This window comes from Panulirus ornatus, chromosome 64 (assembly GCF_036320965.1).
Source record: "Panulirus ornatus isolate Po-2019 chromosome 64, ASM3632096v1, whole genome shotgun sequence".
NCBI classification, from domain to species: Eukaryota; Metazoa; Arthropoda; class Malacostraca; order Decapoda; family Palinuridae; genus Panulirus; species Panulirus ornatus.
In genome coordinates, this window is record NC_092287.1 from 14,902,576 (window position 1) to 14,919,988 (window position 17,413).

At 41.5% G+C, this 17,413-nt stretch overlaps 1 protein-coding gene across 1 annotated transcript in view; it reads left to right on the forward strand.

Moving 5' to 3' along the window:
* The window catches only part of LOC139746244 (uncharacterized), a 1,225,703-nt gene that overhangs the window by 1,174,110 nt on the left and 34,180 nt on the right, over positions 1-17,413 (forward strand). Inside the window, exon 12 of the mRNA XM_071657250.1 lies at positions 1,818-2,020. Coding sequence (XP_071513351.1) covers positions 1,818-2,020 — 203 coding nt within the window. The remainder of the gene's footprint in view (positions 1-1,817; positions 2,021-17,413) is intronic.

The window sequence follows — 17,413 nt, forward strand, 5'->3', positions numbered from 1 at the left end:
CGAGCAGACCGCATGACCATTCGCTTGAAGCGACGCAGTATATTGGACGATGTTTGCACGGTCTCGGCTGACAAGGGCGGACCAGCCCTTTTATCTCGCTGTGGGATTAGTTAGATTGCTTCATTGAAACCATTTGGTTCCGAATTTTTGCTATTTTCTCTCTTTTTTGGAGTGTAGCTGAGAGAGAGAGAGAGAGAGAGAGAGAGAGAGAGAGAGAGAGAGAGAGAGAGAGAGAGAGAGAGAGAGAGAGAGAGAGAGAGAGTATTTCTACCATAAAATCTGATATACATTGCTCGGGAATCCCTGACAGATCCTAACACTGTATATATAACGTAGGGGTTCATCCAATGGTAATAGCTGAGGAATTTCTCCGCCGTCCATTAGATGACAATTAGTCGAGGTTGCCTAATTTGTGACTGAAATAATGAGAATATTAACCGCTGCGTATTATTTGAATCTCCGGCTAGATCCAAATTGATAAATCTTTTATCGAAGATGGGTTCCCCGATGCCTGTATTGGGATTAAGACTTGTCGGTAGACGATGGTGTCCCTATTATTCATACTTATTTCTACTGTTCATTCACAGTTTCCTCACTTGGAGTGTGTCACTGTAGAATGTGTAATTATTCTTCGTCTTTTTAGCGTAGTCACAAAGTCGCATGGATCACTTTCCCTCCGGCAAACGATAATCAGTTTTACTGAAATTCGCTATGAATGGCCTGACCGCCGTGATAAAGTAAATGATTTAAGGTCATTCATTACAAGAACTTTCAAGAATGCACATTCTGGGGAAACCAAGTGGATTTTGAACGCGTTTGACAGATTCTGGTCAACAACGACACTCCCGGAACGACTCGGCGTTTAGATAAGGAAAGACGCAAACCATAAGATCTCTAGCTCAAGCACACCTAATGGCACTTCAGTAAAATTATATTTCTACAGCTAAATGTCATCTGCCTACAAAGCTGATCAGCGAGTACTTCGTCAGAACATCAATGAGAACGTTACATGTGTCTACAGTGAGTGTATGATAAAGCTGTTCATCTACAAATATTCAGGCACAGACGAAGGTTGTAGTCTTCACAAACATGGATTACAGTGTTCGTCACCATCACATCGATATGTAGGAAACTAACAATCCACCTAAGAAATTGTGTTGCTAAGCAGCGTATGCACCAGCGGTATACAGTATTAACCAAACACAATCTGATAAACAATACCAAAAGCATACTACAGTCCAGTCAGGATAGATACACTTAACATTACCAAACCGAACCTTAAAGCTTATGGAAGTTTGAAGCCTCTCGAGAGGTTCGAAATCTCGACTGGTTGTATGCAAGTCTTCTTCAGTTGTGTAACTCCTCCTTAACCAAGAGACAGGTAACTGAACTTATGTGTCTTACTCAGTCATTGCGATGAATTATTGGACTCAGGACGTAAGCTCTCTCAGCAAAATACTTGCGTATGTACCCATAAAGCCTCAATATCAGTTAAATCATTTTACTGCGTAGAATTGCAATCAACCAGGATGAAGTTAATCAAGGGATTCCACATTGTCCGTTTTAGCAATCGTTACTAAGGACTGAGTGACATGATTGGCCAAGTAGCCTCTTGAATGATTGTAAACCCTCGTTGGCTTATTTTCAGCAACTGTAAGGAAAAGATCTGCGTGTCTTTGACATGTGTATCACGGTAAGCTGTTTGCTTTATATGACAGCGTTTCGTTGTATAACATCTGGTACATGAGTAGGATGATACCGTGTGAAAATGACGTGTACTTTAAGTACCTATAACTCGACCTGTTTATACATGGCAGGTACAGACAGTGGTCGTGGCGGGGCTGAGGTGTGGACGTTAGGGCCCGTGGACAGGGAGGAGCACCGTCAGCTGACGGCCGAGGTGGTGGTGGCAGACGCTGGGGGATTGGCAGCCACACAACCCGTCACCGTCATCATCGACGATGTCAACGACAACCCCATGAAACCTGCCGCCAAGACTGTCTACCTCTGGAAGACTCAGGTCAGTTTTATAGGTCCATATATATATATATATATATATATATATATATGTGTGTGTGTGTGTGTGTGTGTGTGTGTGTGTGTGTGTGTGTGTACGTGTAGGAAGAGCGGAAAGTGATTGGTTCTCAGTGAATGTAGGTTTGCGGCAGGGGTGTGTGATGTCTCCATGGTTGTTTAATTTGTTTATGGATGGGGTTGTTAGGGATGTGAATGCAAGAGTTTTGGAAAGAGGGGCATGTATGAAGTCTGTTGTGGATGAGAAAGCTTGGGAAGTGAGTCAGTTGTTGTTCGCTGATGATACAGCGCTGGTGGCTGATTCATGTGAGAAACTGCAGAAGCTGGTGACTGAGTTTGGTAAAGTGTGTGAAAGAAGAAAGTTAAGAGTAAATGTGAATAAGAGCAAGGTTATTAGGTACAGTAGGGTTGAGGGTCAAGTCAATTGGGAGGTAAGTTTGAATGGAGAAAAACTGGAGGAAGTAAAGTGTTTTAGATATCTTGGAGTGGATCTCTCTTTACCAAATCATTCTCCCTGACCCTTCCACTACGCACTCCACCTCGACCAAAGCACCCTATATTTTTCTGCTACTCTATCATAAAACACATTCAACAAACCTTCAAAATATTCACTCCATCTCCTCACATCACCACTACTTGTTATTACCTCCCCATTTGCCCCATTCACTGATGTTCCCATTTTGTTCTCTAGACGTACGCACTTTATTTACTTTCTTCCAAAACCTTTTAATTCTTACAAAAATCTAATGATACTCTCTCACCCCAACTCTCATTTCCCCTATTTCTCTCTTCCTGCACCTTTCTCCTGACCTCTTGGCTCTTTCTTTTATACATCTCCCAATCATTTGCACTATTTTCCTGCATGAATCGTCCAAATACCCCTCTCTTCTCTTTCACTAACAGACTTACCTCTTCTTTCCACCACTCATTACCCTTCCTAATCTGCCCACCTGCCACCTTTCTCATGACACAGACATTTTTTGTGCATGCCATCCCTGCTTCCTAAAATACATTCCATTCCTCCCTCACTCCCCTTGCGTCATTTGCTCTCACCTTTTTCCATGTCGTGTGAGGTGGTTTGATCGAGTGAGTATTGAAAGTGTAAGAAAGATGTGTAATGATAAAAAGAGTGTGCTTGAGAGAACAGAAGAGGGTGTATTGAAATGGTTTGGTCACATACAGAGAGTGAGAGAGGAAAGATTGACCAAGAGGATATATGTGTAAGAGGTGGAGGGAACGAGAAGTGGGAGACCAAATTGGAGGATGGAAGGATGGGATGAATAAGATTTTGAGCAATCGAGGCCTGAACATACAGGTGGATGAAAGGCCTGCAAGGAATAGAGTGAATTGTAACGATGTAGTATACCGGATCGATGTGATGTCAGTGGATTGAACTAGGGCACAGAAGCGTCTGGGGTAAACCATGGAAAGTTTTGTGGACCTGAATGTGGAAAAGATCATGGTTCTGGTGCATTACACATGACAGCTAGAGAATGCGTGAGAACAAATGTTGCCTTTTGTCTTTTCCTAGCGCTACCTCGCGAGGGGAGGGGGATGCTATTTCATGTGTGGCGGACAGGCGACAATGATGAAAAAAGGCAACAAATATGAGTATGTACATGTGCATATATGTATATGTCATTGTATGTATATATATTTATGTATACGTTGAAATGTATAGGTATGTATATGTGCGTGTGTGGACGTATATATATATACATGTGTATGTGGGTGGGTTGTGCCATCCTTTAGTCTGTTTCCTTGTGCTACCTCACTAACGCAGGAGGTAGCGACAAAATATATATATATATATATATATATATATATATATATATATATATATATATATATATATATATATATATATATATATATATATATATATATATATATATATTCCTGTTTGAAGGAATAGTGGTTCCAACAATGTTGTATGGTTGCGAGGCGTGGGCTATGGATAGAGTTGTGCGCAGGAGGATGGATGTGCTGGAAATGAGATGTTTGAGGACAATGTGTGGTGTGAGGTGGTTTGATCGAGTAAGTAACGTAAGGGTAAGAGAGATGTGTGGAAATAAAAAGAGCGTGGTTGAGAGAGCAGAAGAGGGTGTTTTGAAATGGTTCGAGCACATGGAGAGAATGAGTGAGGAAAGATTGACCAAGAGAATATATGTGTCGGAGGTGGAGGGAACGAGGAGAAGAGGGAGACCAAATTGGAGGTGGAAAGATGGAGTGAAAAAGATTTTGTGTGATCGGGGCCTGAACATGCAGGAGGGTGAAAGGAGGGCAAGGAATAGAGTGAATTGGAGCGATGTGGTATACCGGGGTTGACGTGCTGTCAGTGGATTGAATCAAGGCATGTGAAGCGTCTGGGGTAAACCATGGAAAGCTGTGTAGGTATGTATATTTGCGTGTATGGACGTATGTATATATATGTGTATGGGGATGGGTTGGGCCATTTCTTTCGTCTGTTTCCTTGCGCTACCTCGCAAAAGCGGGAGACAGCGACAAAGCAAAAAAAAAAAAAGAAAAAATATATATTCTATCCCTGGGGATAGGGGAGAAAGAATACTTCCCACGTATTCCCTGCGTGTCGTAGAAGGCGACTAAAAGGGGAGGGAGCGGGGGCTGGAAATCCTCCCCTCTTGTTTTTTTTCTTATTTTCTAAAACAAGGAACAGAGAAGGGGCCAGGTGAGGATATTCCCTCAGAGGCCCAGTCCTCTGTTCTTAATGCTACCTCGCTAATGCGGGAAATGGCGAATAGTATGAAAAAAAAAAATATATATATATATATATATATATACGAATAAAGTGAATATGAACGCGCACCTTCATAGAACATACAAAGCTCCATCAGCCAGGATCGAACCTGGGACCCCTTGTGCAAGAGGCAGGTATTCTAACCGCTAGGCTAAGGGACTGTATAATAGGAAACAACTATTCGAAATACTAAGTACTCGAATACCCTTCGTCTCACTATGATGAGCAAGGGGGTCTATCGGTTGTTTCCGAACAGAATACATAGCCAGCTGAAAGCAAACCGAACCTGACCGTACAACGCGGAGTTATATAAATACGAATAAAGTGTATATGAACGCGCACCTTCATAGAACATACAACCGATAGACCCCGTTGCTCACCATAGTGAGAGAAGGGTATTCGAGTACTTAGTATTTCGAATAGTTGTTTCCTATTATACAGTCCCTCAGCCTAGCCGTTAGCATACCTGCCTCTGGCACAAGGGGTCCCAGGTTCGATCCTGGCTGATGGAGCTTTGTATGTTCTATGAAGGTGCGCGTTCATATACACTTTATTCGTATTCATATAACTCCGCGTTGTACAGTCAGGTTCGGTAAAACGCTTTCAGCTGGCTATGTATTCTGTTCGGAAACAACCGATAGACCCCGTTGCTCACAATAGTGAGACGAAGGGTATTCGAGTACTTAGTATTTCGAATAGTTGTTTCCTATTATACAGTCCCTTAACCTAGCGGTTAGCATACCTGCCTGTGGCACAAGGGGTCACAGGTTCGATCCTGGCTGATGGAGCTTTGTATGTTCTATGAAGGTGCGCGTTCATATACACTTTATTCATATTCATATAACTCCGCGTTGTACAGTCAGGTTCGGTAAAACGCTTTCAGCTGGCTATGTGTTCTGTTCGGAAACAACCGATAGACCCCGTTGCTCACCATAGTCAGACGAAGGGTATTCGAGTACTTAGTATTTCGAATAGTTGTTTTCTATTATACAGTCCCTTAGCCTAGCCGTTAGCATACCTGCCTCTTGCACAAGGGGTCCCAGGTTCGATCCTGGCTGATGGAGCTTTGTGTATATATATATATGTATATATTTTCTTTTCTTCTTTCATACTATTTAAGATTTCCCGCGTCAGCGAGGTAGCGTTAAGAACAGAGGACTGAGCCTTTGAGGAAATATCCTCACCTGGCCGTCTTTTGTGTTCCTTCTTTGGGAAAGTTAAAAAAAATAGGACAGGGGAGGATTTCCAGCCACCCGCTCCCTCCCCTTTTAGTCGCCTTCTACAACACGCAGGGAATACGTGGGAAGCATTCTTTCTCCCCCATCCCCAGGGATATATATACATATATATATATATATATATATATATATATATATATATATATATATATATATATATATATATATATATATATATATATATATATATATATATATATAGGGATAGGGATAGGGGAGAAAGAATACTTCCCACGTATACCCTGAGTGTCGTAGAAGGCGACTAAAAGGGAAGGGAGCGGGGGGCTGGAAATCCTCCCCTCTTCTTTTTTTTTTATTTTCCAAAAGAAGGAACAGAGAAGGGGGCCAGGTGACGATATTCCCTCAGAGGCCCAGTCCTCTGTTCTTAACGCTACCTTGCTAACGCGGAAAATGACGAATAGTTTAAAAAAAAAAAAAAAAAAATATATATATATATATATATATATATATATATATATATATATATATATATATATATACTTTTTTTTTTATTTTTTTTCATTTTGCTTTGTCGCTGTCTCCCGCGTTTGCGAGGTAGCGCAAGGAAACAGACGAAAGAAATGGCCCAACCCACCACCATACACATGTATATACATACGTCCACACACGCAAATATACATACCTACACAACTTTCCATGGTTTACCCCAGACGCTTCACATGCCTTGATTCAATCCACTGACAGCACGTCAACCCCGGTATACCACATCGCTCCAATTCACTCTATTCCTTGCCCTCCTTTCACCCTCCTGCATGTTCAGGCCCCGATCACACAAAATCTTTTTCACTCCATCTTTCCACCTCCAATTTGGTCTCCCTCTTCTCCTCGTTCCCTCCACCTCCGACACATATATTCTCTTGGTCAATCTTTCCTCACTCATTCTCTCCATGTGCCCGAACCATTTCAAAAGACCCTCTTCTGCTCTCTCAACCACGCTCTTTTTATTTCCACACATCTCTCTTACCCTTACGTTACTTACTCGATTAAACCACCTCACACCACACATTGTCCTCAAACATCTCATTTCCACCACATCCATCCTCCTGCGCACAACTCTATCCATAGCCCACGCCTCGCAACCATACAACATTGTTGGAACCACTATTCCTTCAAACGTACCCATTTTTGCTTTCCGAGATAATGTTCTCGACTTCCACACATTCTTCAAGGCTCCTAGAATTTTCGCCCCCTCCCCCACCCTATGATCCACTTCCGCTTCCATTGTTCCATCCGCTGCCAGATCCACTCCCAGATATCTAAAACACTTCACTTCCTCCAGTTTTTCTCCATTCAAACTCACCTCCCAATTGACTTGACCCTCAACCCTACTGTACCTAATAACCTTGCTCTTATTCACATTTACTCTTAACTTTCTTCTTTCACACACTTTACCAAACTCAGTCACCAGCTTCTGCAGTTTCTCACATGAATCAGCCACCAGCGCTGTATCATCAGCGAACAACAACTGACTCACTTCCCAAGCTCTCTAATCCCCAACAGACTTCATACTTGCCCCTCTTTCCAAAACTCTTGCATTCACCTCCCTAACAACCCCATCCATAAACAAATTAAACAACCATGGAGACATCACACACCCCTGCCGCAAACCTACATTCACTGAGAACCAATCACTTTCCTCTCTTCCTACACGTACACATGCCTTACATCCTCGATAAAAACTTTTCACTGCTTCTAACAACTTGCCTCCCACACCATATATTCTTAATACCTTCCACAGAGCATCTCTATCAACTCTATCATATGCCTTCTCCAGATCCACAAATGCTACATACAAATCCATTTGCTTTTCTAAGTATTTCTCACATACATTCTTCAAAGCAAACACCTGATCCACACATCCTCTACCAGTTCTGAAACCGCGCTGCTCTTCCCCAATCTGATGCTCTGTACATGCCTTCACCCTCTCAATCAATATCCTCCCATATAATTTACCAGGAATACTCAACAAACTTATACCTCTGTAATTTGAGCACTCACTCTTATCCCCTTTGCCTTTGTACAATGGCACTATGCACGCATTCCGCCAATCCTCAGGCACCTCACCATGAGTCATACATACATTAAATAACCTTAGCAACCAGTCAACAATACAGTCACCCCCTTTTTTAATAAATTCCACTGCAATACCATCCAAACCTGCTGCCTTGCCGGCTTTCATCTTCCGCAAAGCTTTTACTACCTCTTCTCTGTTTACCAAATCATTTTCCCTAACCCTCTCACTTTGCACACCACCTCGACCAAAACACCCTATATCTGCCACTCTATCATTAAACACATTCAACAAACCTTCAAAATACTCACTCCATCTCCTTCTCACATCACCACTACTTGTTATCACCTCCCCATTTGCGCCCTTCACTGAAGTTCCCATTTGCTCCCTTGTCTTACGCACTTTATTTACCTCCTTCCAGAGCATCTTTTTATTCTCCCTAAAATTTAATGATACTCTCTCACCCCAACTCTCATTTGCCCTTTTTTTCACCTCTTATATATATATATATATATATATATATATATATATATATATATATATATATATATATATATATATATGCTGGAAAGGATCACAATTTTGCGCGTGACCAAGATATTCCTATGAGTCCACTGGGAAAATGAAACACGAAAAGTTCCCAAGTGCACTTTCGTGTAATAATCACATCATCAGGGGAGACACAAGAGAGAAATATAACAGTCAGTTGATATATATCGAAGAGACGAAGCTAGGACGCCATTGGGTAAACATGTTTTCATACGTATACTTATATATATCTCTCTTTTTAAACCAGGTATTCCCAATCACCAGTCCTTTTTAGAACATAAATCTACAAGCTCTTCACCATTTCCATTTAACCACACTGAACACACCATGTAAGCCAATTATTCTCTAAACTGCCACATTTCTCACCTTTGCATTCAAATTACCCATCACTATAAAACGGTTTCGTGCATCAAAACTACTAACACACTCACTCAGCTGCTCCCAAAACACTTGCTTTTCATGATCTTTCTTCTCATGCCCAGGTGCATATGAACCAATAATCACCTATCTCTTTCCATCCACTTTCGGTTTTACCCATATCAATCTAGAGTTTACTTTCTTACACTCTATCATAGATTCCCACCACTCCTGTTTCAGGAGTAGTGCTAATCCTTCCATTGCTCTTGTCCTCTCACTAACCACCGAGTTTACTCCCAAGACATATATATAAGTATATATATATACTTATATATATACTTATATATATATATATATATATATATATATATATATATATATATATATATATATATATATATATATATATATATATATATATATATATATATATATATATATATAAATATATATATATATATAAAAATATATATATATATATATATATATATATATATATATATATATATATATATATATATATATATATATATATATATATATATATATATATATATATATATATATATATAAGCAAAAAGAAAAAGAAAAAAAAAAACTGGATGTTTTGGCTCTGAGTGAAACGAAGCCCAAGGGTAAAGGGGAAGAGTGGTTTGGGAATGTCTTGGGAGTAAAGTCAGGGGTTAGTGAGAGGACAAGAGCAAGGGAAAGAGTAGCACTACTCCTGACACTGGAGTGGTGGGAGTCTATGATAGAGTGTAAGAAAGTAAACTCTAGATTGATATGGGTAAAACCGAAAGTGGATGGAAAGAGATAGGTGATTATTGGTGCATATGCACCTGGGCATGAGAAGAAAGATCATGAGAGGCAAGTGTTTTGGGAGCAGCTGAATGAGTGTGTTAGTGGTTTTGATGCACGAGACCGGGTTATAGTGATGGGTGATTTGAATGCAAAGGTGAGTAATGTGGCAGTTGAGGGAATAATTGGTATACATGGGGTGTTCAGTGTTGTAAATGGAAATGGTGAAGAGCTTGTAGATTTATGTGCTGAAAAAGGACTGATGATTGGGAATACCTGGTTTAAAAAGCGAGATATACATAAGTATACTTATGTAAGTAGGAGAGATGGCCAGAGAGCGTTATTGGATTACGTGTTAATTGACAGGCGCGCGAAAGAGAGACTTTTCGATGTTAATGTGCTGAGAGGTGCAACTGGAGGGATGTCTGATCATTATCTTGTGGAGGCTAAGGTGAAGATTTGTATGGGTTTTCAGAAAAGAAGAGTGAATGTTGGGGTGAAGAGGGTGGTGAGAGTAAGTGAGCTTGTGAAGGAGACTTGTGTGAGGAAGTACCAGGAGAGACTGAGTACAGAATGGAAAAAGGTGAGAACAATGGAAGTAAGGGGAGTGGGGGAGGAATGGGATGTATTTAGGGAATCAGTGATGGATTGCGCAAAAGATGCTTGTGGCATGAGAAGAGTGGGAGGTGGGTTGATTAGAAAGGATAGTGAGTGGTGGGATGAAGAAGTAAGAGTGTTAGTGAAAAAGAAGAGAGAGGCATTTGGACGATTTTTGCAGGGAAAAAATGCAATTGAGTGGGAGATGTATAAAAGAAAGAGACAGGAGGTCAAGAGAAAGGTGCAAGAGGTGAAAAAAAGGGCAAATGAGAGTTGGGGTGAGAGAGTATCATTAAATTTTACGGAGAATAAAAAGATGTTCTGGAAGGAGGTAAATAAAGTGCGTAAGACAAGGGAGCAAATGGGAACTTCAGTGAAGGGCGGAAATGGGGAGGTGATAACAAGTAGTGGTGATGTGAGAAGGAGATGGAGTGAGTATTTTGAAGGTTTGTTGAATGTGTTTGATGATAGAGTGGCAGATATAGGGTGTTTTGGTCGAGGTGGTGTGCAAAGTGAGAGGGTTAGGGAAAATGATTTGGTAAACAGAGAAGAGGTAGTGAAAGCTTTGCGGAAGATGAAAGCCGGCAAGGCAGCAGGTTTGGATGGTATTGCAGTGGAATTTATTAAAAAAGGGGGTGACTGTATTGTTGACTGGTTGGTAAGGTTATTTAATGTATGTATGACTCATGGTGAGGTGCCTGAGGATTGGCGGAATGCGTGCATAGTGCCATTGTACAAAGGCAAAGGGGATAAGAGTGAGTGCTCAAATTACAGAGGTATAAGTTTGTTGAGTATTCCTGGTAAATTATATGGGAGGGTATTGATTGAGAGGGTGAAGGCATGTACAGAGCATCAGATTGGGGAAGAGCAGTGTGGTTTCAGAAGTGGTAGAGGATGTGTGGATCAGGTGTTTGCTTTGAAGAATGTATGTGAGAAATACTTAGAAAAGCAAATGGATTTGTATGTAGCATTTATGGATCTGGAGAAGGCATATGATAGAGTTGATAGAGATGCTCTGTGGAAGGTATTAAGAATATATGGTGTGGGAGGCAAGTTGTTAGAAGCAGTGAAAAGTTTTTATCGAGGATGTAAGGCATGTGTACGTGTAGGAAGAGAGGAAAGTGATTGGTTCTCAGTGAATGTAGGTTTGCGGCAGGGGTGTGTGATGTCTCCATGGTTGTTTAATTTGTTTATGGATGGGGTTGTTAGGGAGGTAAATGCAAGAGTTTTGGAAAGAGGGGCAAGTATGAAGTCTGTTGGGGATGAGAGAGCTTGGGAAGTGAGTCAGTTGTTGTTCGCTGATGATACAGCGCTGGTGGCTGATTCATGTGAGAAACTGCAGAAGCTGGTGACTGAGTTTGGTAAAGTGTGTGGAAGAAGAAAGTTAAGAGTAAATGTGAATAAGAGCAAGGTTATTAGGTACAGTAGGGTTGAGGGTCAAGTCAATTGGGAGATGAGTTTGAATGGAGAAAAACTGGAGGAAGTGAAGTGTTTTAGATATCTGGGAGTGGATCTGGCAGCGGATGGAACCATGGAAGCGGAAGTGGATCATAGGGTGGGGAGGGGGCGAAAATACTGGGGGCCTTGAAGAATGTGTGGAAGTCGAGAACATTATCTCGGAGAGCAAAAATGGGTATGTTTGAAGGAATAGTGGTTCCAACAATGTTGTATGGTTGCGAGGCGTGGGCTATGGATAGAGTTGTGCGCAGGAGGATGGATGTGCTGGAAATGAGATGTTTGAGGACAATGTGTGGTGTGAGGTGGTTTGATCGAGTGAGTAACGTAAGGGTAAGAGAGATGTGTGGAAATAAAAAGAGCGTGGTTGAGAGAGCAGAAGAGGGTGTTTTGAAGTGGTTTGGGCACATGGAGAGGATGAGTGAGGAAAGATTGACCAAGAGGATTTATGTGTCGGAGGTGGAGGGAGCAAGGAGAAGAGGGAGACCAAATTGGAGGTGGAAAGATGTAGTGAAAAAGATTTTGTGTGATCGGGGCCTGAACATGCAGGAGGGTGAAAGGATGGCAAGGAATAGAGTGAATTGGAGCGATGTGGTATACCGGGTTGACGTGCTGTCAGTGGATTGAATCAAGGCATGTGAAGCGTCTGTGGTAAACCATGGAAAGCTGTGTAGGTATGTATGTTTGCGTGTGTGGACGTATGTATATACATGTGTATGGGGGGTTGGGCCATTTCTTTCGTCTGTTTCCTTGCGCTACCTCGCAAACGCGGGAGACAGCGACAAAGTATAAAAAAAAAAAACGTTGAAATGTATAGGTATGTATATGTGCGTGTGTGGACGTATATGTATATACATGTGTATGTGGGTGGGTTGTGCCATCCTTTAGTCTGTTTCCTTGTGCTACCTCACTAACGCAGGAGGTAGCGACAAAATATATATATATATATATATATATATATATATATATATATATATATATATTCCTGTTTGGAGGAATAGTGGTTCCAACAATGTTGTATGGCTGCGAGGCGTGGGCTATGGATAGAGTTGTGCGCAGGAGGATGGATGTGTTGGAAATGAGATGTTTGAGGACAATGTGTCGTGTGAGGTGGTTTGATCGAGTAAGTAACGTAAGGGTAAGAGAGATGTGTGGAAATAAAAAGAGCGTGGTTGAGAGAGCAGAAGAGGGTGTTTTGAAATGGTTCGGGTACATGGAGAGAATGAGTGAGGAAAGATTGACCAAGAGAATATATGTGTCGGAGGTGGAGGGAACGAGGAGAAGAGGGAGACCAAATTGGAGGTGGAAAGATGGAGTGAAAAAGATTTTGTGTGATCGAGGCCTGAACATGAAGGAGGGTGAAAGGAGGGCAAGGAATAGAGTGAATTGGAGCGTTGTGGTATACCGGGTTGACGTGCTGTCAGTGGATTGAATCAAGGCTTGTGAAGCGTCTGGGGTAAACCATGGAAAGCTGTGTAGGTATGAATATTTGCGTGTGTGGACGTATGTATATATATGTGTATGGGGGTGGGTTGGGCCATTTCTTTCGTCTGTTTCCTTGCGCTACCTCGCAAAAGCGGGAGACAGCGACAAAGCAAAAAAAAAAAAGAAAAAATATATATTCTATCCCTGGGGATAGGGGAGAAAGAATACTTCCCACGTATTCCCTGCGTGTCATGGAAGGCGACTAAAAGGGGAGGGAGCGGGGGCTGGAAATCTTCCCCTCTTGTTTTTTTTTTTATTTTCTAAAACAAGGAACAGAGAAGGGGCCAGGTGAGGATATTCCCTCAGAGGCCCAGTCCTCTGTTCTTAATGCTACCTCGCTAATGCGGGAAATGGCGAATAGTATGAAAAGAAAAAAAAAAAAATATATATATATATATACGAATAAAGTGTATATGAACGCGCACCTTCATAGAACATACAAAGCTCCATCAGCCAGGATCGAACCTGGGACCCCTTGTGCAAGAGGCAGGTATGCTAACCGCTAGGCTAAGGGACTGTATAATAGGAAACAACTATTCGAAATACTAAGTACTCGAATACCCTTCGTCTCACTATGATGAGCAACGGGGTCTATCGGTTGTTTCCGAACAGAAAACATAGCCAGCTGAAAGCGTTTTACCGAACCTGACTGTACAACGCGGAGTTATATAAATACGAATAAAGTGTATATGAACGCGCACCTTCAAAGAACATACAACCGATAGACCCCGTTGCTCACCATAGTGAGACGAAGGGTATTCGAGTACTTAGTATTTCGAATAGTTGTTTCCTATTATACAGTCCCTTAGCCTAGCGGTTAGCATACCTGCCTCTTGCACAAGGGGTCCCAGGTTCGATCCTGGCTGATGGAGCTTTGTATGTTCTATGAAGGTGCGCGTTCATATACACTTTATTCGTATTCATATAACTCCGCGTTGTACAGTCAGGTTCGGTAAAACGCTTTCAGCTGGCTATGTGTTCTGTTCGGAAACAACCGATAGACCCCGTTGCTCACCATAGTGAGACGAAGGGTATTCGAGTAATTAGTATTTCGAATAGTTGTTTCCTATTATACAGTCCCTTAGCCTAGCGGCTAGCATGCCTGCCTCTTGCACAAGGGGTCCCAGGTTCGATCCTGGCTGATGGAGCTTTGTGTATATATATATATATATATTTTCTTTTCTTCTTTCATAATATTTGAGATTTCCCGCGTCAGCGAGGTAGCGTTAAGAACAGAGGACTGAGCCTTTGATGAAATATCCTCACCTGGCCGTCTTTTGTGTTCCTTCTTTTGGAAAGTTAAAAAAAATAGGACAGGGGAGGATTTCCAGCCACCCGCTCCCTCCCCTTTTAGTCGCCTTCTACAACACGCAGGGAATACGTGGGAAGCATTCTTTCTCCCCCATCCCCAGGGATATATATACATATATATATATATATATATATATATATATATATATATATATATATATATATATATATATATATATATATATATATATATATATATGTATATATAGGGATAGGGATAGGGGAGAAAGAATACTTCCCACGTATTCCCTGCGTGTCGTAGAAGGCGACTAAAAGGGAAGGGAGCGGGGGGCTGGAAATCCTCCCCTCTTGTCTTTTTTTTATTTTCCAAAAGAAGGAACAGAGAAGGGGGCCAGGTGACGATATTCCCTCAGAGGCCCAGTCCTCTGTTCTTAACGCTACCTTGCTAACGCGGGAAATGACGAATAGTTTAAAAAAAACGTATATATATATATATATATATATATATATATATATATATATATATATATATATATATATATATATATATATATATATATATATATATATATATTTTTTTTTTTATTTTCTTTTTTTTTTTGCTTTGACGCTGTCTCCCGCGTTTGCGAGGTAGCGCAAGGAAACAGACGAAAGAAATGGCCCAACCCACCCCCATACACATGTATATACATACGTCCACACACGCAAATATACATACCTACACAGCTTTCCATGGTTTACCCCAGAAGCTTCACATGCCTTGATTCAATCCACTGACAGCACGTCAACCCCGGTATACCACATCGCTCCAATTCACTCTATTCCTTGCCCTCCTTTCACCCTCCTGCATGTTCAGGCCCCGATCACACAAAATCTTTTTCACTCCATCTTTCCACCTCCAATTTGGTCTCCCTCTTCTCCTCGTTCCCTCCACCTCCGACACATATATTCTCTTGGTCAATCTTTCCTCACTCATTCTCTCCATGTGCCCGAACCATTTCAAAACACCCTCTTCTGCTCTCTCAACCACGCTCTTTTTATTTAAACACATCTCTCTTACCCTTACGTTACTTACTCGATTAAACCACCTCACACCACACATTGTCCTCAAACATCTCATTTCCAGCACATCCATCCTCCTGCGCACAACTCTATCCATAGCCCACGCCTCGCAACCATACAACATTGTTGGAACCACTATTCCTTCAAACATACCCATTTTTGCTTTCCGAGATAATGTTCTCGACTTCCACACATTATTCAAGGCTCCCAGAATTTTCGCCCCCTCCCCCACCCTATGATCCACTTCCGCTTCCATGGTTCCATCCGCTGCCAGATCCACTCCCATATATCTAAAACACTTCACTTCCTCCAGTTTTTCTCCATTCAAACTCACCTCCCAATTGACTTGACCCTCAACCCTACTGTACCTAATAACCTTGCTCTTATTCACATTTACTCTTAACTCTCTTCTTTCACACACTTTACCAAACTCAGTCACCAGCTTCTGCAGTTTCTCATATGAATCAGCCACCAGCGCTGTATCATCAGCGAACAACAACTGACTCACTTCCCAAGCTCTCTCATCCCCAACAGACTTCATACTTGCCCCTCTTTCCAAAACTCTTGCATTTGCCTCCCTAACAACCCCATCCATAAACAAATTAAACAACCATGGAGACATCACACACCCCTGCCGCAAACCTACATTCACTGAGAACCAATCACTTTCCTCTCTTCCTACACGTACACATGCCTTACATCCTCGATAAAAACTTTTCACTGCTTCTAACAACTTGCCTCCCACACCATATTTTCTTAATACCTTCCACAGAGCATCTCTATCAACTCTATCATATGCCTTCTTCAGACCCATAAATGCTACATACAAATCCATTTGCTTTTCTAAGTATTTCTCACATACATTCTTCAAAGGAAACACCTGATCCACACATCCTCTACCACTTCTGAAACCACACTGCTCTTCCCCAATCTGATGCTCTGTACATGCCTTCACCCTCTCAATCAATACCCTCCCATATAATTTGCCAGGAATACTCAACAAACTTATACCTCTGTAATTTGAGCACTCACTCTTATCCCCTTTGCCTTTGTACAATGGCACTATGCACGCATTCCGCCAATCCTCAGGCACTTCACCATGAGTCATACATACATTAAATAACCTTACCAACCAGTCAACAATACAGTCACCCCTTTTTTTAATAAATTCCACTGCAATACCATCCAAACCTACTGCCTTGCCGGCTTTCATCTTCCGCAAAGCTTTTACTACCTCTTCTCTGTTTACCAACTCATTTTCCCTAACCCTCGCACTTTGCACACCACCTCGACCAAAGCACCCTATATCTGCCACTCTATCATCAAACACATTCAACAAGCCTTCAAAATACTCACTTCACTATATATATATATATATATATATATATATATATATATATATATATATATATATATATATATATATATATATATTTTTTTTTTTTTTTTTTTTTTTTTTGGCTTTGTCGCTGTCTCCCGCGTTTGCGAGGTAGCACAAGGAAACAGACGAAAGAAATGGTACAACCCACCCCCATACACATGCCTTGATTCAATCCACTGACAGCACGTCAACCCCGGTATACCACATCGCTCCAATTCACTCTATTCTTTGCCCTCCTTTCACCCTCCTGCATGTTCAGGCCCCGATCACACAAAATCTTTTTCACTCCATCTTTCCACCTCCAATTTGGTCTCCCTCTTCTCCTCGTTCCCTCCACCTCCGACACATATATCCTCTTGGTCAATCTTTCCTCACTCATTCTCTCCATGTGACCA